This window comes from Scomber scombrus, chromosome 8 (genome assembly GCF_963691925.1).
Source record: "Scomber scombrus chromosome 8, fScoSco1.1, whole genome shotgun sequence".
Classification (NCBI taxonomy): domain Eukaryota; kingdom Metazoa; phylum Chordata; class Actinopteri; order Scombriformes; family Scombridae; genus Scomber; species Scomber scombrus.
In genome coordinates, this window is record NC_084977.1 from 3,069,437 (window position 1) to 3,097,292 (window position 27,856).

The 27,856-nt window shown below is 39.4% G+C and overlaps 1 protein-coding gene across 1 annotated transcript; it reads left to right on the forward strand.

The window, feature by feature from the left end:
• The first annotated feature begins 24 nt into the window (after positions 1 to 24).
• LOC133984709 (desmoglein-2-like protein) lies at positions 25 to 20,863 on the forward strand. The gene is made up of 12 exons (XM_062424165.1): positions 25 to 72; positions 11,561 to 11,689; positions 14,739 to 14,891; positions 16,021 to 16,162; positions 17,163 to 17,332; positions 17,489 to 17,623; positions 17,805 to 17,990; positions 19,158 to 19,272; positions 19,558 to 19,726; positions 20,108 to 20,250; positions 20,423 to 20,644; positions 20,802 to 20,863. The coding sequence occupies exons 1-12, from the start codon at positions 25 to 27 to the stop codon at positions 20,861 to 20,863; spliced, it is 1,674 nt and encodes a 557-aa protein (XP_062280149.1).
• The last annotated feature ends 6,993 nt before the right edge of the window (positions 20,864 to 27,856 follow it).

Consider the following 27,856-nt stretch of genomic DNA (forward strand, 5'->3'; position numbering starts at 1 on the left):
ATACTGCTCTACAGCCAGGACAACATGTCCACTGGTTCTCAGAGCTGCGTGATGGGTTCCTCTGCCACCACAGTGAGCACATCCTGCACCTACTGCAAGATGGCAGTGCAGGAGAAATTCACAGAATAGTGATGTGGGAAAAGACACTTTTTTTTAACACATGGCAAACAAATGTCAGGGCAACATCTCAAGTATTTTAGTGAGAGGCACTCTGCATGTGCATGTCAGTTTATTGGTGGAGGTTGTGGTATTGTGCTGCAGTAGTTTTACTAGGAAATATTCTACATGTGGTTGCATGTCCATTTTACAGCTTATCATTTACTCAAAAGCAACACATGCACTTAAACAACTTCTGTTGCGATCAGTTGGGGGGGGGGGGTCCAATAAGCAGCAAAACAGCTATCAGGACACTTTGCTCTCACACGCGCTGCATTGATAGTCACACAAACACACACGCGTGCGCAGATACTATCTAGCGCGCACTCTTGCTCGCTCGCTGCAGATTCTGGGAGATTATATCTCATTTGCAGGCGTCAGGGTGACGCTATCAATATGCGGGTGACTCCCAGAACTTTCGGGAGAGTTGGGATGTCTGTCAATGTTTAATGTCTATGTAATGGCCAGGCAGAAAACATCCACCACATCTCGGGGAAAATAGACCAACAACCAAATTGTCAATCATGACAAGCTCAGCAAACCTGCTATGGTCTGCTGCTGTACATATTTCTATATATTCCAGTTTTATTTTTATTGATGTCTGAGTCTTGATTTGAATCCAACATCCATTTCTGCTCACAATGCAGTTTCTTGTGATTTGGCTTGGTTTTGATCTACTTTTACAGAGCTCCTATGTTTGACAAATTATTTGTTTCTGTTAACAAGTTGGTGTCAAGATGTCGTGAATTTCTAGCCAAATCACATGAGCCAAAAAATGAATTATGCTGTTCAAACCAATGTAAACTGTAAATGTAGCTAAAACCTAAGTCAGTTGAGCAATTAAGCCCTTTTTTATTGCATGAAAAAAGTTAATTGTTTTCCTGTTTTTGGTGAATTATACTTGGATTTTTTTTCTGTGGGTACATGTTCATGTGGATTCAATTATTAACATGCAGGCGGATTCTTATGTGCTGATATACATTGTGGCATAATGTGTTTGTCACAGTTACGTCAATTATTTCATTCATGCTTACTTAAATAAAGTCAGTTTGTACTTAAAGCGAATAATCATTTTATGTTTATCTGTGTCAACATTCGAGCAAAGCAGTGTGTCACTTTAGTACATGTGACTTGGCAATTGGCAATTTTTGGCAGAAACTCACTCAGTAAAATCTCATTAGTACTTTCAATGTCTGACTGAGAGAACACACCCTTAAGGAAAAAAGATTCTCAAGAAATGTTTCCCAACCAGTTATAATTGGCTCTCTAGTAGGTTTCACTTAGAGATCAAAAGAATTAAGTCGCGTTTACTAAAATGACTCACAGATCTGTTTACCGTTTCATACCTGCTCATTCCCTTAGGTCAGTAGATTGGGCCCTGCTGGCTATTCTGGTAATACAGCTAATGACAACAGGAGAATGGGCCTTTGCAGTTTAAGCCCCACACTTTGGAACACTCACTGAGATTAGACAGGCTATATCTCTAACATACTTTAACTCGCTTATCAAATCATTTCTTTGTAGGAAAGCTATTGTGAATATTTAATGACCTGATTTACACCTGGCACTAAAATGTCATCTGTATATGGATATGTCATCCGGATAAAGAAAAAACATTAATGAACACAGAACACAATGATCAGAATGTCAGATTGGCCTGACCACATTTGCAGGTGTGGCATCAGGTCTTTGACCTCAGATGCAACATGTTTGTACCTGTGATCATAATGTGTCATAGTGTTTTTAGATTCCGTCTCTCATTTTTACTGGCATTTATTTTTTTTTATGTTTTTATTTTCCCTGTAAAGCAAATCTTTAAGTTAAAAAGTACAACTAATGATTTTCCCTTGTTCAGATTCATTCTAAGATTGTTTACATTGTAAAAAAAAAAAAAAAAAAAAAGGTAAGAATTCTTAAAATTAATCTGAACAAGGGAAACAAAGTTGTGTCTTACTTATTACGGCATTCAGTACTGCTGTGTTTTAGAAGTCATCAACTTTTTCCTAAAAAGTAGTCAAGTAGACAGTTAATCACGGTTAAGTATAGTTAATCATATTTCTATTCATATCATATTTTTTCACCCAATAACAATGGTAAATTCTTGTCAGAAAGTGCAACTGCCTTTTTGCAGGGATAGCAGGGGTCTTTCCTTCTCTGAATACCTTAAATTATGTTTATTTAACATAGCATAATGTGGGAAATGATTGTTCAAACAAATCAATGTTATGTCCACCTTCATTATCGTCGACATCAAAAGCTCTAAACAGCCTACCATGATGCACTATGATTACATGCTCCAACCGTTTGAAATACAAGATCAGTTTCCATATAACTAGTAAAACTAGTGGAGCAACCTCACCAACTTGAAAATATGCCTAAACACACCTAGGCGACTCGCTCTTGCCAACAACCTTATTCATTGTCCTTGTGCTGCACTCGAGATTGGCGTTCCAAAAGGTAAGGGCATTCCTGGAGCTGGTTGTATGTTTGCTTACTGCCAGGTAATTGTGGTACCATAAAAACCAATGTATAAGACACAGTTATTTTGGAGGTTCTCATGCTGGGAAAAAACACTTTTCTATTAAACACTGGTTTATTTGAATGCACCAGTAACTATTCATTTCACATGCGTTAAAGGTGCGTCTTATACACCGTCATTCCCAGCCAAGAAGAAAACTGTCTCACATGGGGTATTGGCAGCTGGGATAGCTAGGTAGTTTTTGGCAAGCTTAGCCATGATAATGCATTTAAGCAGGGCCGGCCCCTGGCATAGGTGATATAGGCGGTCGCCCTAAGTGACAGCCTATATGGTGAGTGGGATTTAACAGTTTAGAATAATTTGTCAATAGGAATAATAAATGTAAAACATTTCAGTCAAGGTGTCCTGTATGACCAATAAAGTCAGAACAGTATCACATATTTGAAAATGTGATAACTTAATATTATACTATTCCCAGGTGAACCATCTTATGCTTGGCTCACTTTCAAACTGTAAATCAACAATGGACCCTTAAATTCATTGTCATTTATTTGTAAAGGCATAGACCACCCAAAAAAAATCAGAATTTGCGATTGATTGTATCACCTGTATATTACTCTAATTATTAAATTAATCCCTATGTCACAACACATCAAATTCTATACTTGTTTTTATTATCTTCTAACATGTGATCTGGGACCAAACATTTCCTCAGCTACAGGTCAGGGAACATGCAGCAGCAGCACCACGTCCAGCACACCACCCACCTCCTAACAGAATACAGAGTAGTCCACCTTATTTTTATTCTCCACCTTTTGTGTTTGACGGAGGGGGGGACCAAACAAATCTCGCCTAGGGCACCAAAATAGCTAGAGCCGGCCCTGCGTTTAAGTCTTAGGTTTCAGTCAATTAAAATTTAGATCTCCAATTATATAATATATTAAGAGTCAAATGTTGATGATGATTGCAAGTCTTTTGGGTTTGCTGGACATGCACCTCCAACATGGGGCCTCACCTAGCATGTCATGTCAACACACTCCTGTGTGACATGTAAATAATATTAGCAACAATTAAAATAATGAATATAACCATAATATAACTCATTTACCCCCCTCTGGTGCTCTCCAGCAGGAAGTATTTAAACTTGGGATCTAGTATGCAGTACTTGATAGTTACCAACTCTGCAAAGTCAACTTCAGTATCCAATTTGAACTTGGTTTTCAGCTGTCTTCATACCACATTCTTAAAGTTTTGGCCGGCCACTACATTGAGCTCTTCAACTCTCAGCACCTCATCCTCCATCAGGTTGAGGATAAGAACCCGATGTGTATTTCCCCACACATAATTGTACTTGCCTTTGCCAGGCTTTCTTCCAACCCAGGTCTCGGGACAACTGACCCTATTGTCCCCTCCTGTTGGCAGGCGTGAGTATATATTGCTAGTCTCTAGTATGTTTTCACTTCATTAAAGTTATTTATAACATTTTGGTCACCTTAAAAAGTCTGGTTCAGCATTTGGCTGTGGTAAAAGACCCTCTGAGGGGTTGGATGTTCAGTCCAGTTTTATTTTGTTTTATTGGTTTTAAGCCTGTTTTTCGCTAGAAGAAATGTGCGTTAGCATTATCACAGTTAACCATAGACTGTAAGTGCACAGTGCTAACCTAGCTAGTATATAGCGCTAGGGTCAGTTCCACCCTCTCGTCCAGATATGGTCACATCTGGCTCCAAAACTCAAAGATGGCGATGGTCAAATCGCTAAACTCAAAGCTTCAAAATGGCAGTCCTCAAACCAGTGAGTTAAGTCACAGAAGACTATTTTTCATAGTCTATGTTAGTGCACCATGCTAAACCCACAGATAAATAATTAAGGTACAATGATGCATAGTTTCGACTATATGGTTTTGGTAGTCAGTTAGTCAGCTATTCAATTAAACTTGTATTGTTCCATGGTATGAGATGGGACATACGCCGACCAATTCTGCCTCCAGTTTTATCAACCTTTTATGGAGTATAAACACTGTTTAATGTTGTAAATCAAAGAATCTAAGACATAAACTGAGAATAAAAGCTTCCACTCCACTCAAAAACAAATTTCTGTTCTTTGGTTGGATGTTGTTCTCTTCATTGTGCAGACTGACATATTTATTTGATTCCACATTCAACTGCCAAAGCCTGAAACTTTCTCTGCTCATCTTAAATGTCAGTTTAACATGTACAAGCATGTTACAGGTTTGGATCCATTTCTGGTCCAGAACACAGTGCACATAAACTGAGAAAGGGATTTTCTGGTGTCTAGAAGTTCAAATTTTGAAATTAACATTATTTGTATGGTAATAGATTCTGGATTTTTTTTTTATGAGTAAGAAGGAAACTATTTTAATGTTAAGCATTTAAACAAGGTAATCGAATTATTATTCTAAGTATTTTACATATTGTCAAACTGGAAGGGGTCTTTAAATGTAAAGGTTAGCAAAGGTATAACAAATGGAAGAATCTTAATTAGAAATACTAAGGTGAATATTGACACACAGTGAATACTAAGACTTTTCATTCCTTTACCAGTCTTTTAGTTAGAACCTATGATTTCTGTCTTGTTACACTGAAATTCCCCCACAAGCTTTTCACCCTCCAGCAGTTCTTTCTTGCTTAGGCACGCTCAGCTCAAATGTATGCCTATAAAACTTACCTATGAAGTTAATTCTTAAGAAAATGTATTGTAATTCTCCCACCAATTTTTAACAATCTAATATAAACACACTGGTATTGTATTTTATAGGTATTATTGACTTTGTTTGTGGGATTTTAATTATTTTTATTTAAAAATAATCTGTATGAATTGATCCAGTGGTTTATAGGAATACAAATAGATACATTACGCTGTATACTACCGAGCCCTTAAGGGGACATTATAGCATTATAGCTTTATCTGGACGACCATATCTGGACGAGAGGGTGGAACTGACCCTAGCGCTATATACTAGCTAGGTTAGCACTGTGCACTTACAGTCTATGGTTAACTGTGATAATGCTAACGCACATTTCTTCTAGCGAAAAACAGGCTTAAAACCAATAAAACAAAATAAAACTGGACTGAACATCCAACCCCTCAGAGGGTCTTTTACCACAGCCAAATGCTGAACCAGACTTTTTAAGGTGACCAATAGCTTATAGGTGTGCACATTATAGCATTTAAAATGCTATAATGTGCACACAAGATATAATTAGTTCCTATGCAGGACTCTGGCTGCTAGTATCTGAGATGACCAGCTGGTCTTACCTGGCCAGAGTCTCCTCACATCTCTAAAAACGTCAAAGCAGAATTACAAATACACGTTATTTGGACAAATTGAACACAAACTGGTAATATACTTGGTTATTTTCTTGCCTGAATAAATATTAAAATTTAATAAAGGGCTGCAGGTGCAATGTACTTCATGCTCCAGGGAGAAAGGTTGATCTGTTTTGCTGGCTCTCTGATCTGTCTTATCTAAATTACAAAAACGAAGGACCGGGAGAGGGTTATATTTAGTGGATTGTTTTCTTTCCCCTTTTTTTTGTCCCCTTAAGGGCAACATATTCTATCGTGTGGTACTTGGTGAAAGGATCCAATATATCTAATATCAATCTATGCAGTAGTCTAGCTTAATCTGAATTTAATTGAAGCTTGTGAAGCGCAGTTTCAGGAGCGGGAACACACCCCAATTACACCCCTTCCGACTATTCGAGTTCCCCCACCCCCCCCGCCCTCTCTTTCTGTTCTTCTCTCCTTTCTCATAGGTTCCAAGGGGGTCCTCGCTGCCTGGGCGCAGCAGGGGATCTTTCATATGGCCTCTCCACACCGCATCAAGAGCACAAACGATTAATTAAAATCTTGTTAATAAATATGTCAAACGTATCTCATTGGTGGTGTGGTCCTTGCTCGTGAAATGCTTATACCAGCATCGCAACATGCTCACAATTACAATACTAATATGCTGATGTTGAGTTATGTAAGAGTAACTTCAATGATAATGACTTCTGTACTATTTTCTACTGATTGAGACATGCTGTATGATTTGATATGCTAGAAGATTGTTTTGTTACTACAGTGTATACAAGGATGACTAGTTCATCAACTTCCATTGGAACCATTTTCATTCGGTGAGAGAAGGTATAATAATAATTTACATAATCTGTAAACACAGTAGTCAGAGTGGCGGGAGGAGTTGTGAGGTGGGAGGGGTGGAGGTAGTTAAGGGCACTGACATATAAGAGGAGAGGGAGAGGCTGCTGCAGGGAGAGAGGAGACAATGTTGTGTAGGATTCTTTATAGTCTCAGTCCTCGTTGACATCAGGAGCGTTTGTAACATTACATCAAACTTCACTCTGCTTCGAGGAACAGTGTTCACCCAGTGAGCGGCAGCAGGGAGCCCAGACTCCTGCTGCTACGTGCCAGACATGGAGATGATATCTGTTGTTTTGATACTGCACCTGACTCTTATGGTGAGTTCATACTTGTGTGTCTGCATATTTGAATGGTGGAAGCCACAAACATGAAATGCTAAAGAAAGGCTTTTAAATTGAAATATTATTCTGATCGGTTCATTTGATGTATGTATTGAGTGTGAAAAAAAGCTTAAAAGTTCAAACATTTTTGAAGTTCATGAACTCGACAGTATTTCATTTAAAACTGTTACTCAGCTCTACTACTGTACATACTGTACCTTACCTATCCTCAACACTTTCTGCACTTTTTGTTCCCTTTCACCACCTCTCTGCCACATAGCCAAACCTCTTTTTTCTACCCCGAGCATTTTTTAATCAGTTTTTTGAAATCCACTTCGAAAGTGTAATACAAACTTTAAAGAGGATATTTGTCTCACCGGCAGTTTTGGAAATTTAAAAGTTTAGGTTCTAACATGTTGATTTGAAACTTTCTGTAAATTTGACATCCCGTGTTCTTATGTTCGCCTGATTACATAACAACTAAAAAGAAAATGACTAAAACCTGTTAAAATCACCTTTCAAAGTAATGTGTTAAATCAGGTTGAAGGAATGATTCACAATTTTTAAAGTCTGATTAGTCAGGTGTCAAATGAACAGTGGAAGAGGTTTTCATCACTGTAATCATTCTGACTATTAAAATATCAAATGTGCTTTCAATGGAAGTGACGGATAAAATCCACAGTGTGTCTACACAGTCATTTAAAAGTAGATGATCAGCTTCTATTCTGCTTCAGCAGTCCGAGTTAGTCATATCAAGTGATATCTGACACATTTACAATCCGCAGCATCCCTGTCATTTCCATCATTTTCAGAAAATATTCAAAATGTTCTGACCACTCATTAAACACAAAAATGTGTGAGATCATACTTGTAGATAATGTAATGTAATAATACAATTCATTTATTTCAAAACAGTACAGTACATTATATTATCATTATTCTTTATCATATCAAGATCCAACTTGTCCCGTGACATTAACTTGGCTAAGAGAGATTAGGTCCAACTAGCAGAGGTCTTTACAGACAATTTCCGTGAGGCAAGCAGTCATTCCACAGTGCTTCAAAAACTGTCTCAATCCGTCCATTGCCAAAAAAGACTGTGCTGTCTAACCTCAACCGCAACTATCACTCTGTAGCATTAGTAGTAATGAAGTGCTTCGATCGACTAGTCCTTAAACACATCAATTCCGGTCCCTGCCTCACTGGATCCACTGGAGTTTACGTCAAATTGGTCCACACAACATGCTATCGCACATGCTCTCCATCTGGTCCTGACTCATCTGGATGAGAGACAATTACATACGCAACACAGTGGAAAGGGTAAGCACCCAACTTCTTGGTGTAAACATCACAGAGGACCTTTCCTGGACCGCCAACACAAATTCCATGGTTAAGACCCTCCCAGCAGAGAATACATTTCTGACGGTGGCTGAGGAAGGTTAACCTAACCCCATTCATCCACTTCTACAGAGGTGATGAGGATGTGTCCTTACCAGCTTCATTACCGTCTGGCACAGGACCTTCTATACCGCAGACTGCAAAGCTCTGCAGAGACTCATACAGGCAGCTGAGAAAATCATTGCCGTCTCACATTTTCCACACTCACTCTGTTCGGAAAGACCCCTCCTCACCTCTCACACAATGCTTTTTGGTCCACTGTTATCTGTCAGGAGGTACAGAAGCATCAGCACACAAACTACCAGGTTGTGCAACAGTTTCTTCCCCAGGCTTTCAGACTGCTGAACTAACTGTGACTCACATCCAAGCGTCTCTACCAGGTCTCCCCATTTACATTCCACTAGTACTCAAATGCAAATGAAACACGCTATCTATTGTAAATCAGGCCCTTAGGGCCCTTAGGATCCTTTGGGCCTGATTTACTAAGATCCCAAATAAAGGGTTCTAAATTGCGTGCACAGTGCAATAGATTGCTAGAGTGATCTACTAAGAATAACTGCTTAAATGAAAACAGGTGCAACAGGGTGGAGACAGCAGTATTTAAATGAGGGTTTTGTGTCTTTATGGAGAGTTTGGACGAGCAGAAAGCTGCAAGAACAAAATGAAATGTGATCAGGTTCTAGTGGAAGAGGTTAACTAATATATTGAGTTATAACAAAAAATAATATTACCAGAAAAACCGACATATGGGAGAGTATTTGTGACGAAGTCGATGCTGTTAGTAAAACCAAAAATATTCCAAAATTATTAACACAGATGGAAAAACTCCGTCCTTTGCGTATTCTTTCATTGTGCCTCCGTCTCCTCCTCTCCACAGTAACAGAAGTCACCTGAGTGCAGTGCAGCTGGTTAATACCTGCCCTTCAAACATATTATTTATAGACGCAGTTACTGTCAGAAATAATATCTTCAGGTTTGCTAAATCACAATGCGTGTGCTAAATAACATATTTGCATGTTCTCCTCCCTGTATTTTGCACACTGGGGTTGAAACGTCTCATATTACATATTCATTATGGCAAACGTATTAGATGGGGTGATGTCAAGTTCGCACACGTTTTTACACACGCAAACCTTTAGTAAATCAGGCCCTTAATATATTAAATCTGTATTCCCATGGCTGAAACATGGTGCAACATAATGTTTCTGCTGCTGATGGGGTATGGTGTACTTAAGAAAAAATATTTGAATGATAATGACTTCTGGTGTTTCTGCAGATTGAGACACGCTGTATTATTTCATGTACTAAACGAATGTTGCTATTAACTTTTTTCACTGCAGTGTATTCAAGGACAACTGATTCAGTGATTACTGTGCAAAATTATTTTAAAAAATTAGATGATGATCATTGTTTAGGTCCTGATTTTGCCTTGGATATGCTTTTTTATGACTGTAAAAAAAGGAAAGAAAACAAGTAGGGGAATGATTTCTTTAATAAGATCTGTGTCACTTTGAACATGATAAAATTACATTATGATAAATTTGCATAATGTTGCCTTCAATTATTGCATACCACAAGTGTAAATCTTGTAAACAGCTGTTTGGGAGATGTCTGTTCAGAAAAGGACTCCTTCTTTTTATTGTTGTTACTGATTTATAGTGAGGATAACAAGCAAGCCCACATACCTTGGCAGACATGGAATAAACATACTTTCCTCTCTGTGCTTTACTGCACATTAAACAATTTTCATTTTCTGACATTATTTGCAACTACTGTACATTTTTTTCTGTATCCTGTTATTATATATATTTGTTCATGCACTTACTATATTGTGATCTTTACGTGATTTAAGTTCCTTATCGCATACAGTACATACTGTACTGTACATCTCCCTTCATACCCTCAAGGCTTGCATGCACAATGATAATCATATATGTCATGCATGTTATGAGCTGACTAGGTACATTACTGCATAAGTCTAACACAGGAGTCTATCTGTATAACAGTTAAGTTTGTATGGAATAACAATCAAGCAAGCAAGCAATCTATCAATCTTTATTTATATAGCGCCAAATCACAACAAAAATGATCTAAAGGCAGGTCTAGACTGTACTCTTTAATTTAATTCAAAGAGACCCAACATTCCCACATGAGCAGCACTTGGTTACAGCGGTAAGGAAAAACTCCCTTTTAACGGGAAGAAACCTCGGACAGAACCGGTCTCTAAGTGGACGACCAGCTGTCTTGACTGGTTGGGGTAGAGGGAGGGGGGGGGGATCTCTGAATGGAACACAGGACTGACACACTAATGGTCAGTCATTGCAATCTGAATATCTATATGGAAAATCTATAGAACATTTTAAATCTTAATATTTAAAGCTATGATATGTAACTATTCTGCATTATCTATATCTTCCATATCCTCTAAAGCAAACCTGCTGGGAAAAAAGAAAAAAAAACAAACACTGTAAATCAGCAAAAATCTGGCCAGTTTAAACCTGAGCCAAGGCCTAATATGCCACGTGGTTTGCATGATCTTTAAAGTTCAACTGAAATCACATTTAGTCATATCCTTCTTTGCAGTCAGGGTTAATGCAAGTCTGCTGTTGTTTTCAGTACCTATAGTTGAATTCTGGCTCATTCATGGGTAGGACAAACATCTTCAGCAGAGGTGTCCCAGAAAGATATTGCTACCTTTCAGCCAATCAGAAATGAAAATAGTCTGTAATGGATAATAGCAAAACAGTATATTAGTGCCACAGCTGCTGGCATTGGCTGCTAAAACCGTTAATAAGGGCTAGTTATAAAACTCTGTGGTACCCCTCCTTCTCATTCTCAGGCTCATTCATGTGTTTAAAGGCCAATGAACATTAACAAGTCCAAATGAAAAAAACATTGCTGAACAGGTTTACAACAATTGGGGTTTCATGACAAAATGAGCACCAAAATTGTATTGCGTTGCCTAGTCAGCATAAACACTCCTCCCATGTTACATTCACTGTCCATACAGTGGCATGACATGAGCATGTTCTTCTTTCTGCAGCTGTGTGGCAGTTTGGGAGACAGTTCAGCCAGTGGTACACAGCTGAGACGCCAGAAGAGGGACTGGGTTGTCCCCACAACAAATCTTAAGGAGAACTATGACTACAGAAAACATAGCTATATTGCCAAGGTAAGAAGTTCCGTATTTGTTGCAAATCTGTTTTTTTCAACAAGCTGAAGTTTTCAGTGAAAAAATCATTGACATAAAGTCATAGAAAGCAGTTCACATATACCCTATTACTGAAAGCTTGAATGTGTATACATATGAATGTAAAGTACTTACACTCAATCAGTGAAAGAGTCAAATGAGAGAGAAAAAATAATACCTAATACCACCATGATCCACCATGAGGTCTTTATTTGTTATAATTCAACAGGAGTCTTCAGATCTATTGCAGTCTTCTAGAGAAGAGATTATATGGTTAAAGCATGAATACATTTTTTGATCTGACTCATGAATGCATCAAGCCTTGGGACATAGAATGGAAACAGTTCCACAGAAAATAAAAATGATTTACAAGAGAGATAAAAGTTGCGATGTGGTAATTTATTGTCTCTGTTCCGGACTGACCTCTTTAGTTTTCAAACTCTTCCATTAGTAAGATATGACTAATGTGATATAGTATGATTATCCCTGTTAAATCTGCTCCGTTTGATGTTGTTCCCGTACTAGGACGGAAAATATAATGAGTTGGCCTCTAGCATGAGGCTGAGGTACATCCCACAGGACAAATATGTCATTAAACCTTATTTGGAGTTTTGCAGATATGTCAACATTCTTGTTTGTCAGTGGGGTTGTTCCTACTCAAACTATTTGAAAGTACATACATTGTGAAATATTGCTGGTTCAACTTGGAAACATAATTTTCTGAGCTTCCTTAAAAATGTAAGTTAATGGACAGGTTCAGTTTTTAAGCAACAGTCAGGAGCCCAAATGAACAACCTGTTTTTCTTGCTGTAATCATTCTTCCTGTTCATAGGACGGCTGTGGCTCAGGAGGTAGAGCGGTCGTCCTCCAATCGGAAGATTGGCGGAAGATTGGCGGTTCGATTCCCAGCTCCTTCTTGCCTTGGGCAAGACACTGTGCCAACAGTGTATGAATGTGTACGAATGGTTAGCTTCTCCTGATGTGCAGGTTGGCACCCTGCGTGGTAGCTCCTGCCATCAGTGTATGAATGTTTGTGAATGGGGTTTAAAGTGTAAAGTCGCTATATAAGTACAGTCCATTTACCATCATACTGACCATTAGAAGATCCTTTCATAATGTACTTACAATGGAAGTGATGAAGTGAAATCCACAGTCCTCCTTCTGTGTGAACATGTATTTAAAAGTTGATGTGAAGCTAATATGAAGCTTCAGTCGTCCAAATGAGTCAAATCTTCATCTTCTATGTTTCAACGTTACAGTGTTTTTAGTGGCAAAGTTCCTCTCTATGTTACTATACTTCCACCACAGCTCCACAGGGAAACACTAAGAGGGAATCTGATCCTAAAAAGACTGTAAATGTGTCAGATATCACTTGATATGACTAACTCACACTGCTGAAGCTCAATAGAAGCTGATCATCTACTTTATAATGACTGTGTGGACACACTGTGGATTTTGTCCTCCATCACTTCCATTGAAAGCACATTTGAAGGAGATCTTTAAATAGTCAGTATGAACAGGAAGAATGATTACGTTGTTCATTTGGGTACCTTACTGCCATATTTAAGACCAATTGAAAAATTGTGAACCTAACCTCTAGAGATTACAAGCTCAATAAACATAAGGTTATTATGCTGAATCAACACAAACATTACAGATAGATCTAAATGGAAACATTTAGATTTAAAGAGTCTCCATTTGCTTAAAAGAACTTGCTGTTGGAGACACTTAGTTGGCATGACGACAACATGTGAGGCTGCTCTCAGTAAGTAATTAAAGTATACAGGGGCAAAGAAAAATTTCAACACCAACCTTCAGTGGTTGAAGGTTGTTTTACTGTTATGTTTTGTTTTTTTATTTCAAAAATTGAAAATCTGAGTCCTTTATTTCTATTCATGCCATTAGCTGACTGGTTTTACTTGTGCTTAATTGCCCAAGGTGGCTGCTCATCCGGCCATTCATCATGCATTATGAAACTGCATCCAGCTACTTGTCTTGTAGCTTGGTGTGAGGACATCCATACAGATCTAAAATGCAAACTAAATACTTGGCACATACCATAGTAACAGACAGTTCTCAACACAGACAGTTTGACTTGTCATGACAGGAGAAGCACAAGCATCACTCATAGAAATGTCTCTGTTCTATTGAAGTGTGCTAGTAAATCATGGCAGAATGACAGCAAGACATACACATGATGCTAAGAAAACTGATACAGCTCAAAGGAATTTAGTAATCATTCATTTGATTATTTATAGCTTTCCTGCTGTGACATGTCACGTCTTCCAAGGAAATGGATGTCTCTGTTTACATTCCAGTCTTTGCTCAAAAATGTCTCACTGTTGTTACACTGTAAAATTCCATGACGCATAAGATGGCCTAAGATGGTAGACAAACATTTATTGGAAAAGAAACAAAGAACTATCCATCACTTGCATTTTACTGAAAATGTTTCTATCGGCAGTCCTTCATCATTTAAGATCATATAGAAGGATTATATTAGTACAAATGGCTGTGGCTCAGGATGTAGAGCGGTTGTCCACCAATTGGAAGATCAGCGTTTCATTTCCCAGTTCCTCCAGTCCACATGTTAATGTATGCTTGGAAAAGATACTTAAGCCCAAATGGCTCCCAATGGCTGTGCCAACGATGTATGAATGTGTGTGAATGTTAGTATCCCTCCTGATGAGCAGGTTGGCACCCTGCATGGTAGCCCTTGACATCAGTGTATGAATGTGTGTGAATGAGTGAATGTGACATGTAGTTTAAAAGCACTTAGAGTGGTCAAAAGACTAGAAAAGTGCTATATAAGTATAGTCCATTTACCAAGTGATGGACAGTGACTGGGACTCTTTGTGCAAGAACTTTGTTGATATTGAAACAAACTCTTGATTGAGTTACAGAGGCAAAATATTCTTTGCAGAGGGCCACTGCATTGAGATGGGAGTACCTGCAGGGTGCAGCAGCTCAGTCGGGGGAATGAGACAACCAAAGCAGAGCTCCTTCAGTGATGTTTTCCTATTTTATTTAGATCAGGTCGGACATGGATAAAAAACACAAACTGCACTACTCTCTGCTGGGCCACGGGGCCAATAAGGACCCAATTAACCTGTTTGTTGTGGATACGATTGGACTGGTATATGTGCGAGGAATACTGGACCGGGAGAAGCAGGAAAGTTATACTGTGAGTACTCAACAAAACACACTCTGTTATGTAGCCATACAGTGTAAAGAACCTTATTATGCATTTATTTACCCACAAATAACCAACTAACTAACTAAATACTATATAATATAATGTATAATATGAAATATAAGTGAGTTGATGGCAGAGTTAGATGACCAGATGTGAAACAGTCAGAGCCTTAAATAAGAAATGTGTTACAATGCAAAACTTGTACAATTGATGGTATGTGGGTCAATGAGGTTTTTGTGTCCATGTGGTTTAGTCAAATTTAAAGGGTTAAAATGTGACAAAAAAACATATGAATAACTTGCGCACAGTCTTTTTTTTATAGAGCCTGCATAACATTTCTGATTTTAATCCATTATGAGAGAATATATTAGAGGATTATGGTAAAAATGTCTAATTGGTATAACCATAAAAACTTTGTAACAAATAATTAATCTAAATGCTAAATTCTCAATAAAACCCCATATCTACTAGTTTGCATGATCTTAAAGTACACTTTAATATTTTTCATTCTTTTGTGGTTACACCATTTGACATTTTCAGAAACATTCAGTCTTACTTTTGGTAAAAAATGGTGCACATTTCATTTCAAATGACATAAAACCAACAAAAATACAAAATGTACATTTTATCAAGCCTGATGCTGCTTTTAAAACTTAAAATATATTTTTGAATTGCTCATCTTGGCAACCTTTATTTGTCACTGACCCATGTAAATCAAAACATTTTCTGTTTGAAATAAATATGTTTTTTGGTGTCTTTAAATATATATTAATCCCCCCCAAACATTTTTTTTTAAATTCAATCAATTGATTGATTCAATCAATGAATTGCTCTTTCTATAAGAAATCCAACACGATTGGTTTACTGATGAGAAGCTGCAAATACATATTTTTGTTTTCTTTACAACTGACAAAAATTATTGATTAAACTAGTTGTGGATTAATAGATTAATGACCAAAACTTCCATCGACCTAAAAAATGACAATAAATGAAAATAAAGTGTAATTAAATAGTCTAGTGATATTACAAAGATGCCACACGCACACATGCAACCATGGAAACATGTGGACTATCAGTTGAAGATGTTTTTGTTTGTGTGTTTTCTTCTGCCCAACAGCTGATAGGATTGGCCAGGTTTGATAATGGCTCTATAGCTGAAGAAAAAATAGAAATAACATTTGCTGTGGAGGATGAGAATGATAATCCACCTGTTTTTGCCCCTGCACCTCCGGCTGAAGTCTATGAGTCCAGTCCAGCAGGTAAAAACATTTTTCTTGCAGCCAACAAGCTCTTACTAAATATAAAGAAAAGTTCATTGTTTATGTGTACAACCCATCAAACAATAAACACTTACCCTAATGTACATTCAGCAAATAATATTTTAGAACAGGTCACAACATTTCTTGGCATTTTTATAAATGAAAATCTCTGTTGGAAAAATCATATAACATTGGTTTCTAACAAGATAGCAAAAAATATTGGAATCATCAGAAGAGTCCTTCTTAGCTTATATTATACATTGATATATCCTTTCATGTCATTCTGCAATACTGTTTGGGCTTTTAAAAGCAACATTAAAGGTATTTTCACTCTTCAAAAGCAAAATAACATTTTCTAACAGATTTGTCAGTTCCACTCCTTTATTCAAATCCCAAAGTATCTTTGATTAAAACCATTTTTTTAATTTGCTCTTTTGATTTTCAATCTATTCATAACCTACTTCAAGCATGTTTTAAAAAAGGTATTTAATTTCAACTTCCAAATTCATAATTACAATACAAGGTCAGCTAATTATCTCCACCCCACCTTTCCCAGGACAACTTTTTCTAGATGTTCAGTTAGATACAGAGGTCTTATCTGTTGGAATCGTTCACCAGATCACATTACAAAATTCCACCAGTCTAAAATAATTTAAGAAATGAACCATACTCTTCTTGCTGGATCAATTAAGTAATACAGCTGCATAACCTCTTGGGTGTAGGCTGCTCAAAGGTACATCAGGGCAAGGGTTAGAGAACAGTGTTACCTGTCATGTGGCCCAGTAGATTTATGACTGAATAAATATCCATTGTGACATCTGAAATTCATAGAATTTACACTAAGTGTGAAACAGTACAGCAATGGAATTAATGTCTGTATAAGTGCAAGTGTACTCTCTTTAAATGTAACATGATTTCTTATGTGGCAAAACAACAGAGCATTACAATAATATTAAACTGTTAAAATCAGTTCAATTATAAGAGATGTTTTATTTTCCAGGGACTCTGGTTGGGAGGGTTACAGCTACTGATGCTGACAAAACTGGTACTAACCATACCAGGATCGCCTACAGCATTGCGAAACAGGAGCCATTTCATGGGGAACACCTCTTCTATATAGACAAAACCACTGGATCCATTTACGTCAAAGAGGAAACCTTAGACAGAGAGGTGAAAAAACATGTGTTGTGTTTGAGATATGATTCATTTAAAGTTGTATCTGCTCTACATCATAAAATATATGTAGATGTTTAATAGGATAGTTGATTTCATGTCACACTCATCATAATGAACTAAATGTTTGGTCGGTCCTACTGTTGTCCACAGAAACACAGTTCCTACATCTTAACAATTAAAGGAACCGATATGGGCGGAGATCCTGGAGGCAAAACAGGCAACGGGACAATACTTGTCAAACTATTGGACATCAATGATAACACACCCTCATTGGACAAAGATGAGGTATCAATCTATTGTTGAATAGAACACTCTGTATGTGAACAGCCATGTCTAATTATTTCTTTAATCTCTCTACCTTTGCCTACATATGTACATTCTCTGCTTTCTTCGCCCATCTGCCTGAACATACAATTCATACTGCTGTTTTTTAAATGTATTTTTTTTCTTGCATGTGTCATTGTAGTATTCAGCAAGTATTAAGGAGAACATAGCCAACGTGGAGGTCCTGAGGTTCAAAGTGCTTGATGCTGATGAGGACTACAATATAAACTGGATGGCTGTTTTTAATATCGTTAGTGGAAATGAAGAAGGGATATTTAGCGTAAGGACGGACCCCAAAACCAACGAAGGTGTTCTCATGCTTGTGAAGGTAAACCTGTCTATTTCTGCAGCATCTGAATGGCCAGAACCAGAGTGCATTTGGAAATAATATTATTATAAAAGTCTAAAAATGGAAAAACCAACTTGAACATGTCTCACAGTCTAATCTTAAGATGTCAATTGTCTTCAAAAGAGTGCATAACTCACTGGCAAAAAACTGTAGCACCTTACAGACATGCACCCCTTTACGCTAGCCTGACGGCGGTTCGACATGTATAAAACATAAAGCTGAAACATGTACAGAGAGTCTTGTTTCACCGTCTAACATCACTTTAATAAACTGAATATCTCAGAGCTCATTTTAAAGTGTTGAGAAGATCAATCTTATCATATCAGGTCAATATCAAATCTTATTCTCCTTTTGGAGCAACTGGAGAAGAAGAGGTTAAAAAACGTTACACAATAATAATCCGACCAGCACTCATGCACAACTCCTGAATAAATAAGTATTAAGCAAAAGCAAATAGAAACTACACGTGTGTTGCAACTTAACATACTGTCATTCCAAGCTTGTTTATGCGAGACATTCTGTTGATCTGTTACAACATTAAATGATGCGTGAAAATGTATCGTGCCAAGGTTATCTGAGGCTTCTCTAGCGAAACAAGCCTGTGAATGAACTTTGCTATCATAATTGTTTTAAGCACACACTCTCTTTCTCTCTCTGCTCCCCTCTTGCACAACAAGTGTCAAACGTTGCGTGAGCTTTGTGTCTCTCTACTGATGGATGAAAACAGAAATTGGGCCCTTCCCCTCTACAGCATGCAATAATTAGAGGCTAGAGTGAAGACTTGAAATGGCAGTTATTGTTGTATAGGCCTGGAGAAATTAGTATTGACATCATCAGAGAAACCTAACCAAGTTCAAATAACATTTTTCCTTCAATTCATTTCAGATACTAAGTCTCTTCCATTTATGGTCATATACCTCTATAGCCCTAATGATCTGATTCTGTTATTGAGCTATACTTTAGTCAATTTAAGTATTATTTATTATATCATTATTAATTGTAGAAAAACTGCCCTAACATATGGGACACCTGGTTTCGTTGACCAATAGTTGAAACACTATATATACATAAACACATATATATACACACACACATATATATATACACACACACACACACACAATTCAATTTTGTTTTATATTCCAGCCTGCTGATTTTGAAGAAAACCCTAATATCCAACTTGGAGTGGTAGTAGCCAATGTTGCCCCTCCTGCAGGGGGTGACGGTGGAGATGGAGGTCCAGGTGGAGGAGGCGGTGGAGGTGGAGGAGGAGGAGGCGGTGGAGGTGGAGGAGGAGGAGGAGGAGGAGGAGGAGGAGGAGGAGGCGGTGGAGGAGGAGGAGGCGGTGGAGGAGGAGGCGGTGGAGGAGCGGGAGGACCAGGTGGAGGTGGAGGACCAGGTGGAGGTGGAGGACCAGGTGGAGTTGGAGGACCAGGTAGACCAGGTGGAGGAGGTGGTGGAGGACCAGGTGGAGGAGGAGGTGGAGGGCCAGGTGGAGGAGGTGGAGGAGTAGTTGGATGGACTGTTATAAAGACTTACAAAAAAGTATATTCAGTGACTATCGCAGTGCTGAATGAGCCTGAGGGGGCTGTCTTTAGACCTCCAGTGAAGCCCGTGCCTGTTTCAGAGAATCCAAAGGACAATCCCAAAAACAAGGTGATCACTGTCTTCAGAGCCAGTGATGGAGACACTGGAGAGCCTGCAGAAAATGTTCGGTGAGATGAGTTCATATTCTCTTTGTAACTAAAAAGCTGCATTAATGCACTAACTAACAAAAAGTTGATCTTACTAACAGTTGCACACAAACTGTCCTGCTAACAGAAATACTCACTAGAACACCAAATGTGTATTCATCCACCACTGAAAAAAGTACCTATCAAATGCACTATTTCTTCCTGTGTGCTAAAACCAACAATGACCATCTGCTTTTGGAAGTTGTTTTTGATGAAACTATTGTATATTTGGGCCTATCCATGAGATGTCTTAACAAAAATATATACAGAAATCTATATAATATAACACCTTTACTTTTCAATTGAATGTCATTTTTATTAGGTAAATTGTCATTGTCATGTCATTGCACCCTGTTCCCACAGATATGCTAAAGGCTACGATCCTGACAACTGGCTGGTGATCAACCCAGAAACAGCAGAAGTCAGACTTCAAAAGACCCCAGACAGAGAGTCACCATTTTTGGTTAATGGAACCTACTACGCTGAAATACTGAGTCTGTCCAATGGTAAGTTCTGTTCATTGACAGTAGGTGTAGCCTTAAATCTAGAGAGCTGATCTAAAGGTTTGGGGTTTTCTGAGCTTTTTGGAGTTGGTGAGAAAGTGAATACTTTTGACCACTGCTTAGATATTTCTTGTGCTTTCTCTTCTTGACTGCTTATGTTTTCTGATTCTCCCAGACATGCCTTCAAAGACAGCCACAGGAACATTAGCGTTGCAGGTGGGAGACACAAATGATAACTGCCCCACACTGATCGACCCTATACAGAAACACTGCTCATACACTGAAGTGGTTAACATCATAGCAGAGGATGAAGATGGAGACCCAAACTCTGCCCCTTTAACCTTCAACTTTGTGGATGAGAAGAGCATGAAGAAGTGGAGGGTTGAACCTTTAAATGGTATGGATACCTTTTTATTTTTTTTGTATTGACAGTTAGCCTACTGGGATAGCCTTCAGGAATCAGCAGTAATAAAGAGTGGTTAATGTAAAGAATACAGTATGTGCATTATGACATGTGCACAATAGCCTTTTGTTCCTAAATTTTTGTCTTTAAGACTGGGTGCCTTCACATAGCAGTGTAACGCCACTGGGAGAAGTTGCCTTCATGATGAACTAAGGAGAAAAAAAAGTAATTAAATAAAATTTACAATTGAATTAAGACAATAAAGAAAATGATCATGAAATAGAATCAACCACAAATGTAAAAAAATCTGGTTTTGTATTGCTGCCTGCACTGTAGTAACTGCACATAGGCTTGGTAATCTGTAGAGTTACTCACTTTACTCTGTTACATAACCACAGGTTAGACATCAGTACACAGTCCAAAGCATTCCAGCAAACCAACAAGCAGCTGTCCTCTCTGTTTGGCTCTGAGAAATGCCTTTCAAGGAAAATATGTAAATTTACTCAAGTACTGCACTTCAGCAGGGGCGGATCTAGGAGTTGAGGAGATCCAGGGCTAAGCCCAGAACACCCAGAACCAGGGCCAGTTTTCTTTGGATGGTTCACATGCACAGAATTTACAGAATTTTGACTGCATTGTATGACTACTGCAAACACTAATAGTAGTAGTGATTTATTTTGTTTTTTATTAACAATTTTCCCAAAAGAATGCACAATGATAAATAGTAATAAGGCATTAAATCAAAAGGGATAGCATAGAAATAGCAGTTGTTTGAGAAAACATTGGAGGCTGAAGGCCTAGAAGCCACACCCTAACTCCACCCTTGCACTTAAGTATAATTGTGAGGTATCTAACTACATTATTTCCAGTATGCCCACCTACAAAAAAACAACCCTTACCGTGAGTAAATAAGCGTTGATCAAAGGGAAGGTTTGACCTGACTAAAATTAAAGGGTGTGATTATAAAATGTATATCTATCATCTTCTTGGAACCATATCACATTTTCATACTACACAGAAAGAGTGAGTTTATCAGGCTAACAGTTTGACTAGAAAATAAGTTGTTATGACTGATAAGGATGTTAGCCCTGGAGCACAACAGATGCAAATTGACCAAACAGACCACAGGTCACATTAACAGTAGAAAAAATGAAGCATTATCTAATATACTATCTTTTCCTGCAGTGGAATGGTAAGACTCCTCTCTTTTCTTGCTCTTAGGTACCAGCATATCCCTTAGGGCTTTGGAACCACTGTGGCCTGGCTACTACGAGGTTCCCCTGATCATCAAGGACCAGCAGGGTTTCGCCTGCTCTGACCAGGTCTTGAAACTACACGTGTTCCCCTGTGAGGACAAGGACACCGCCTTGGAAGTTTCAAATGGTACTTTGAATGGTTTCTCAGAAGGTGTTCTCAGGAAAGCATCATCCACATTGTCAGGAGTGGGAATAGGGGCAGTGATCCTGGGACTTCTGACACTGCTGGGTGCGTATGAGTTAACTTAGTATGACTTACAACCTCAAAAATACCCTATGTTCTATCACTTCTGTTTGAACCATTCATTCTGAGAGACGCTGTAGTTTTGGATTAAAACGCTGTAATATCCGGAAAACTAAAAATCAAGCTCATTTTCCTTGCTGTGTTTGAAATGTTTTCAACTGTCTTTGTTCATTAATGATTTTTTTGTCCTGTGTTACGGTTGTGTATTTCAGTCATAGTTCTCTTACTGATAACCTGTTCATGTGGAGCAGTGCCAATGGGTTTCTCTGAGCTCCCTTTTGACACCATCGATCACTTGATGATCTATCACACAGAGGGACGAGGAGAGGACAAGGTAACATATATACTATGAGCAAGACAGGATGTTTTTGGTATCATTGTGTCCTGTAGGTTGAATATTACATAAGAAGGGATAGCATGTGCTAAGACACAACAGTTGCTTGAATATCAGGTTGCACAAGGTAGACAGAGTAAACATGATATTGCCGTATGATCATCAGCAAGTAGACACATTTAGATCCAAACCTAATATGATTAATAATTATAGCAGTAATGAAAAAGCAGAGTTTGCTCATTCTAAACAGTATCTGTAATTCACACCTGCTAAAGTTTTCACTCTTACTAGACTGGTTCTTTACATACATGTGGAGGTGATGGGCTCCATCTACACTCTGTTATTACAGGGAAGCAATGTAATTATGCTTGACTCATCAGTCTGTGTACCATGGCAAAATCTAAAATAGCACCAGGGTGTTGGTAAAATAATCCATCAAACCTCTGTGGCATTTCTTGCGTCAACTGGTCATTAATTTCTGTGTATTCTACACATTTTTCAAGTTTATGCTGTAAAAATTCAGTGAAGTAGGTAGTCCATTATGTCCACATAGTTTAAGAATGTCAGGTTGTAAGCAGCACAGTAGCCCATGCTGCAACAAGCATTTTGTTCCAGGTATGGGACTTGGTGAGGAGATTATTTGTCTTGTCCTGCATATATCATATCAACTTCATTCTATGTTTATGAGAGCACACATGCATGAAGTGATACCTGCAAAAGAACATTTCAAGTGCATTTCTGTACATAAATGATACATTCATGAAAACAGGACCCACAAAGACATCATACTTTGTTTTATTAGCCAAGTGTGCAGCATACTGTACAAAGAAAGAGTCTTGGTGTTTGCTCCCATGAACACAATGCAGAAGTGTAAAAATACAACAAAAGCTAATAATAATTAATGAAATAAGAAAATAATATTAGAATTCAATTTAAAATGATTGTGTCTTTTCTCTACCTGTGTCCTTGTTTGCTTCAGGATGTCCCTCTACTCAGTTCACCAGTCCAGATGACACATCCTGTCATGGCCTCTGTCAAACTCAGCAAAGCAGGTGCCATCCCCAGAGAAAACATCCCTTCCCTCATGACGCTTAACTATGGCAACACTTGCACGTCCAACGGCATGATCCAGGAGCTCGGTTATGAAGAGTCCAGAGAGAGAGACATCTACTTTTCTGCACTGGAGGAACATGATGCGCAGTATGACATTTCTCTACCTGATATGTTTCTGTATCAGTACTACTCACAGGTAAGGGGCCTCTATAGAACACAGCAGAGCATGTTCTGTACCTGGTTCTTTCATTAAAAGTCAAAAGTACAAGACCGTAGACATAAAAACTCTAGGGTATAAGTTAACTACAACTCCCAAGGTGATTTTCTGTCATTTAGATACTTTTATAATGTTGGAGGTTCAAAGTCCCAAATGGCTGTGGTGAACATGTGTAAAAATTCTCTCTGTAAGATAAAGCGCACGTTTCAGCTGCCCCGATGGTTTGCAATGTTGAGTTTTTGAATTTCCCAACAAAAAGACATGAGCTTGTTTACATGTCAATAAATGGCCGCAAATTTGGTTGGTTCTTTGTTGCTGAGGATGTTTGCATTGTCCAGCTCCCATATGTACAGATGCAGAAAATGCTAAAGCTAAAGATATTCAAGTTGAGCCCCAGAATATAAATATAGAGCTGTAGAATATGTCCCCTTTCAGTATTATTTAATATGGAGACAATGGACTCCATTGTTTCAATGTTTTAAACCATCTTATCAGGGGAATATGTTAAATACTGTATTAAAACACCTTGAGCACATTAGTCCTAGTATTTAAGGTTTTGGAGTACAGATTGTTCAAGTACCGCCTGTCAGGTTGTGCTCATTGTAATCATTTCTGAAGAACTGGGAGTGACAAGAGTAACATGCCTTTAATTTTTTTCACTTTAATGTTGATCTCTCTGCAGAAGGTGAACTGTGCAGTGGAGAAGCAGGCAGCAAGCGATTGTCTGTTGGGTTTTGAATACGAGGGCTCCTCTGATGGCTCATTGGACACCTACAACCTCATGGAGTTTGATGATGACCTCCAGTTCCTTGATGACCTCGGGCCAAAGTTCAAGACCCTAGCTGACCTCTGTTCTCCTCCTAGGCCTCCAATGCCTTTGGCAGCTGAGAGTATTGTCATTCAACAAGTAGATACAGTTGACAATATTGTTGTGCCCTCACTGGAGACTAAACAGCTCAACATCCATAGTGAGACCCTTGAGGATCACCTAAACGTCAGCGTCACCCAGTCATCCACCAGCCACATGCATGGCCAGTCTATAAGCACACCTGTGATTCCCTCTGCTGTTCAGACTATTGTACTGCAGCAGCAGCAGCAGCCTGTCTACTACACTGCCACCCCTGTGGTGCAGCAGATGCACTATATGGTCCAGCCACAGCTTCAAAGCACAGTGATGCTGCAAGCGCCTGTCAACAACCTTCAGGGTATGATTCTGGTTAATGGACACTCGGGATACGCTGAGCACATCCTGCAAGGGGGAAACACGTCTGGGACTTCAACTGTCATTGGAACCAGGTTGGGGAGATTGTCAGAGGGGAACCAGAGAGTGGGGATATGCTCAAGGTCTGAGGGCTCAGGTGCGGCAAAGGGTGTCAAGAAGAGCAGTCAAATCAAGTCAGAAGGTGGAGCTAAGGCTGAGTGGTGTCATACTAACATAGGGATGCTGCCAGCTGCAAAGAACATCACACTGATAGGTGGACAAATTGGTTTGGGAACAGCAGGATATGGAGTAAGGCAGGTAGTGTTCACAGAGGGAGCTGAGAAGAGCAGCACTCTGCCGATTCTATCAGCTGAAACAGGTGGACAAGTTGGTGTGGGAGCAGCAGGATATGGAGTCGGGCAGGTAGTGATCACAGAGAGAGCTAAGAAGAAAAAAACTCTGCCAGTTGCACCAGCACAGACAGGTGGACACATCAGTGTGGGAGCAGCAGGATATGGAGTAGGGCAGGTAGTGGTCACAGAAATAGCTGAGAAGAGCCGCAATCACTCGATTGCATCAGATGGCATAGGTGGACAAATCAGTGTGGGAGCAGCAGGATATGGAGTAGGGCAGGTAGTGGTCACAGTAATAGCTGAGAAGAGCAGCAATCAGTCAATTGCATCAGCTGAAACAGGCGGACACATCAGTGTGGGAGCAGCAGGATATGACGTAGGGCCGGTAGTGTTCACAGAAATAACTGAGAAGAGCATCAATCAGTCAACTGCATCAACTGAGACAGGTAGACAATTCAGTGTAGGAGCAGCAGGATATGGAGTAGGGCAGGTAGTGGGCACAGAAATAGCTGAGAAGAGCCGCAATCACTCGAATGCATCAGATGGCATAGGTGGACAAATCAGTGTGGGAGCAGCAGGATATGGAGTAGGGCAGGTAGTGGTCACAGAAATAGCTGAGAAGAACAGCAATCAGTCAATTGCATCAGCTGAAACAGGCGGACACATCAGTGTGGGAGCAGCAGGATATGACGTAGGGCCGGTAGTGTTCACAGAAATAACTGAGAAGAGCATCAATCAGTCAACTGCATCAACTGAGACAGGTAGACAATTCAGTGTAGGAGCAGCAGGATATGGAGTAGGGCAAGTGGTGGTCATAGAAATAGCTGAGAAGAGCCACAATCAGTCGATTGCATCAGACACCACAGGTGGACAAATCGGTGTGGGAGCAGCAGGATATGGAGTAGGGCAGGTAGTGGTCACAGAAATAGCTGAGAAGAGCAGCAATCAGTCAATTGCATCAGCTGAAACAGGCGGACACATCAGTGTGGGAGCAGCAGGATATGACGTAGGGCCGGTAGTGTTCACAGAAATAACTGAGAAGAGCATCAATCAGTCAACTGCATCAACTGAGACAGGTAGACAATTCAGTGTAGGAGCAGCAGGATATGGAGTAGGGCAGGTAGTGGGCACAGAAATAGCTGAGAAGAGCCGCAATCACTCGAATGCATCAGATGGCATAGGTGGACAAATCAGTGTGGGAGCAGCAGGATATGGAGTAGGGCAGGTAGTGGTCACAGAAATAGCTGAGAAGAGCAGCAATCAGTCAATTGCATCAGCTGAAACAGGCGGACACATCAGTGTGGGAGCAGCAGGATATGACGTAGGGCCGGTAGTGTTCACAGAAATAACTGAGAAGAGCATCAATCAGTCAACTGCATCAACTGAGACAGGTACACAATTCAGTGTAGGAGCAGCAGGATATGGAGTAGGGCAAGTGGTGGTCACAGAAATAGCTGAGAAGAGCCACAATCAGTCGATTGCATCAGACACCACAGGTGGACAAATCGGTGTGGGAGCAGCAGGATATGGAGTAGGGCAGGTAGTGGTCACAGAAATAGCTGAGAAGAGCAGCAATCAGTCAATTGCATCAGCTGAAACAGGTGGACACATCAGTGTGGGAGCAGCAGGATATGACGTAGGGCCAGTAGTGTTCACAGAAATAACTGAGGAGAGCAGCCCTCAGCCGACAGGTTTCACATCACTCTGAAAGCCTTACAAAATGCCTTGCCATGTAATATGCTGCCGAATTGGTTAATATATGTTTTTATAGAATCTAAGGAAAAGATCACCTAAATGTCAGCATCAGCCAGTCATCCACCAGCCCCATGGGCTTTAACAGAACAACCACCAGCTTCATGCATGGCCAGACATCACACAGCTCCATCATTATGTCTCGTTCAACTCCCAGCAGCTGTAGTAGCACAGCTATACTGCCCTCTACTGGTCAGCAGTTTATACTGCAACAACAGACTGTCTACTACACTACCACCCCCATGCTGCAGAATATGTACTACATGATCCAGGCGCAGCTTCAAAGCAGTGCTGCTGCAGGCACCTGTCAACAATTGGTTAATTAGTTAATATGTTTTTATAGAATGTTTTTTATAGAATCTAACGAAAAAACAGAATTTTTCTTGTGCTAAAGTTATGAAACTTTTCAGCCATGTAGTCATTAGACTTGTAGCCATGTTTGTGCCGTGGCTCTCACAATGGCAGTCTGTTGACAATCCATCACTTAGGTCCAGACTGGACTATCGCAACAGTTATTAAAGCCTGTGTAAATTCAATTCATTGATTTACTTCTAAACATATTATACATGTTGGAAAATGGTTACAGAAAATATGTGAAAAGGCTGATAACTATGCAGTACTGAATTGTGGAGATTGAGCCTTAAACTGTTTCTCACTCTCTCATTTTTCCTGATTTTCTGCAAAAAAGGGGAACCCTGTGACGCAGTGGGGTACCCGCGTGACCGTGGTCCCTCACCTACTATATAAGACCCAGAGTCCGCTCTCCTCAGGGGTTAACCTGCCTAGTGGCGAGTTA

What these genes read in the sequence shown, in the direction of transcription:
- LOC133984709 (XM_062424165.1), top strand. Translation starts at nt 25, where the DNA reads ATGTCCACTGGTTCTCAGAGCTGCGTGATGGGTTCCTCTGCCACCACA. An exon ending in GAGCCTGCAGAAAATGTTCG is followed by an intron (nt 19,727 to 20,107) that starts GTGAGATGAGTT and finishes CTGTTCCCACAG; the next exon opens with ATATGCTAAAGGCTACGATC. An exon ending in AATACTGAGTCTGTCCAATG is followed by an intron (nt 20,251 to 20,422) that starts GTAAGTTCTGTT and finishes TGATTCTCCCAG; the next exon opens with ACATGCCTTCAAAGACAGCC.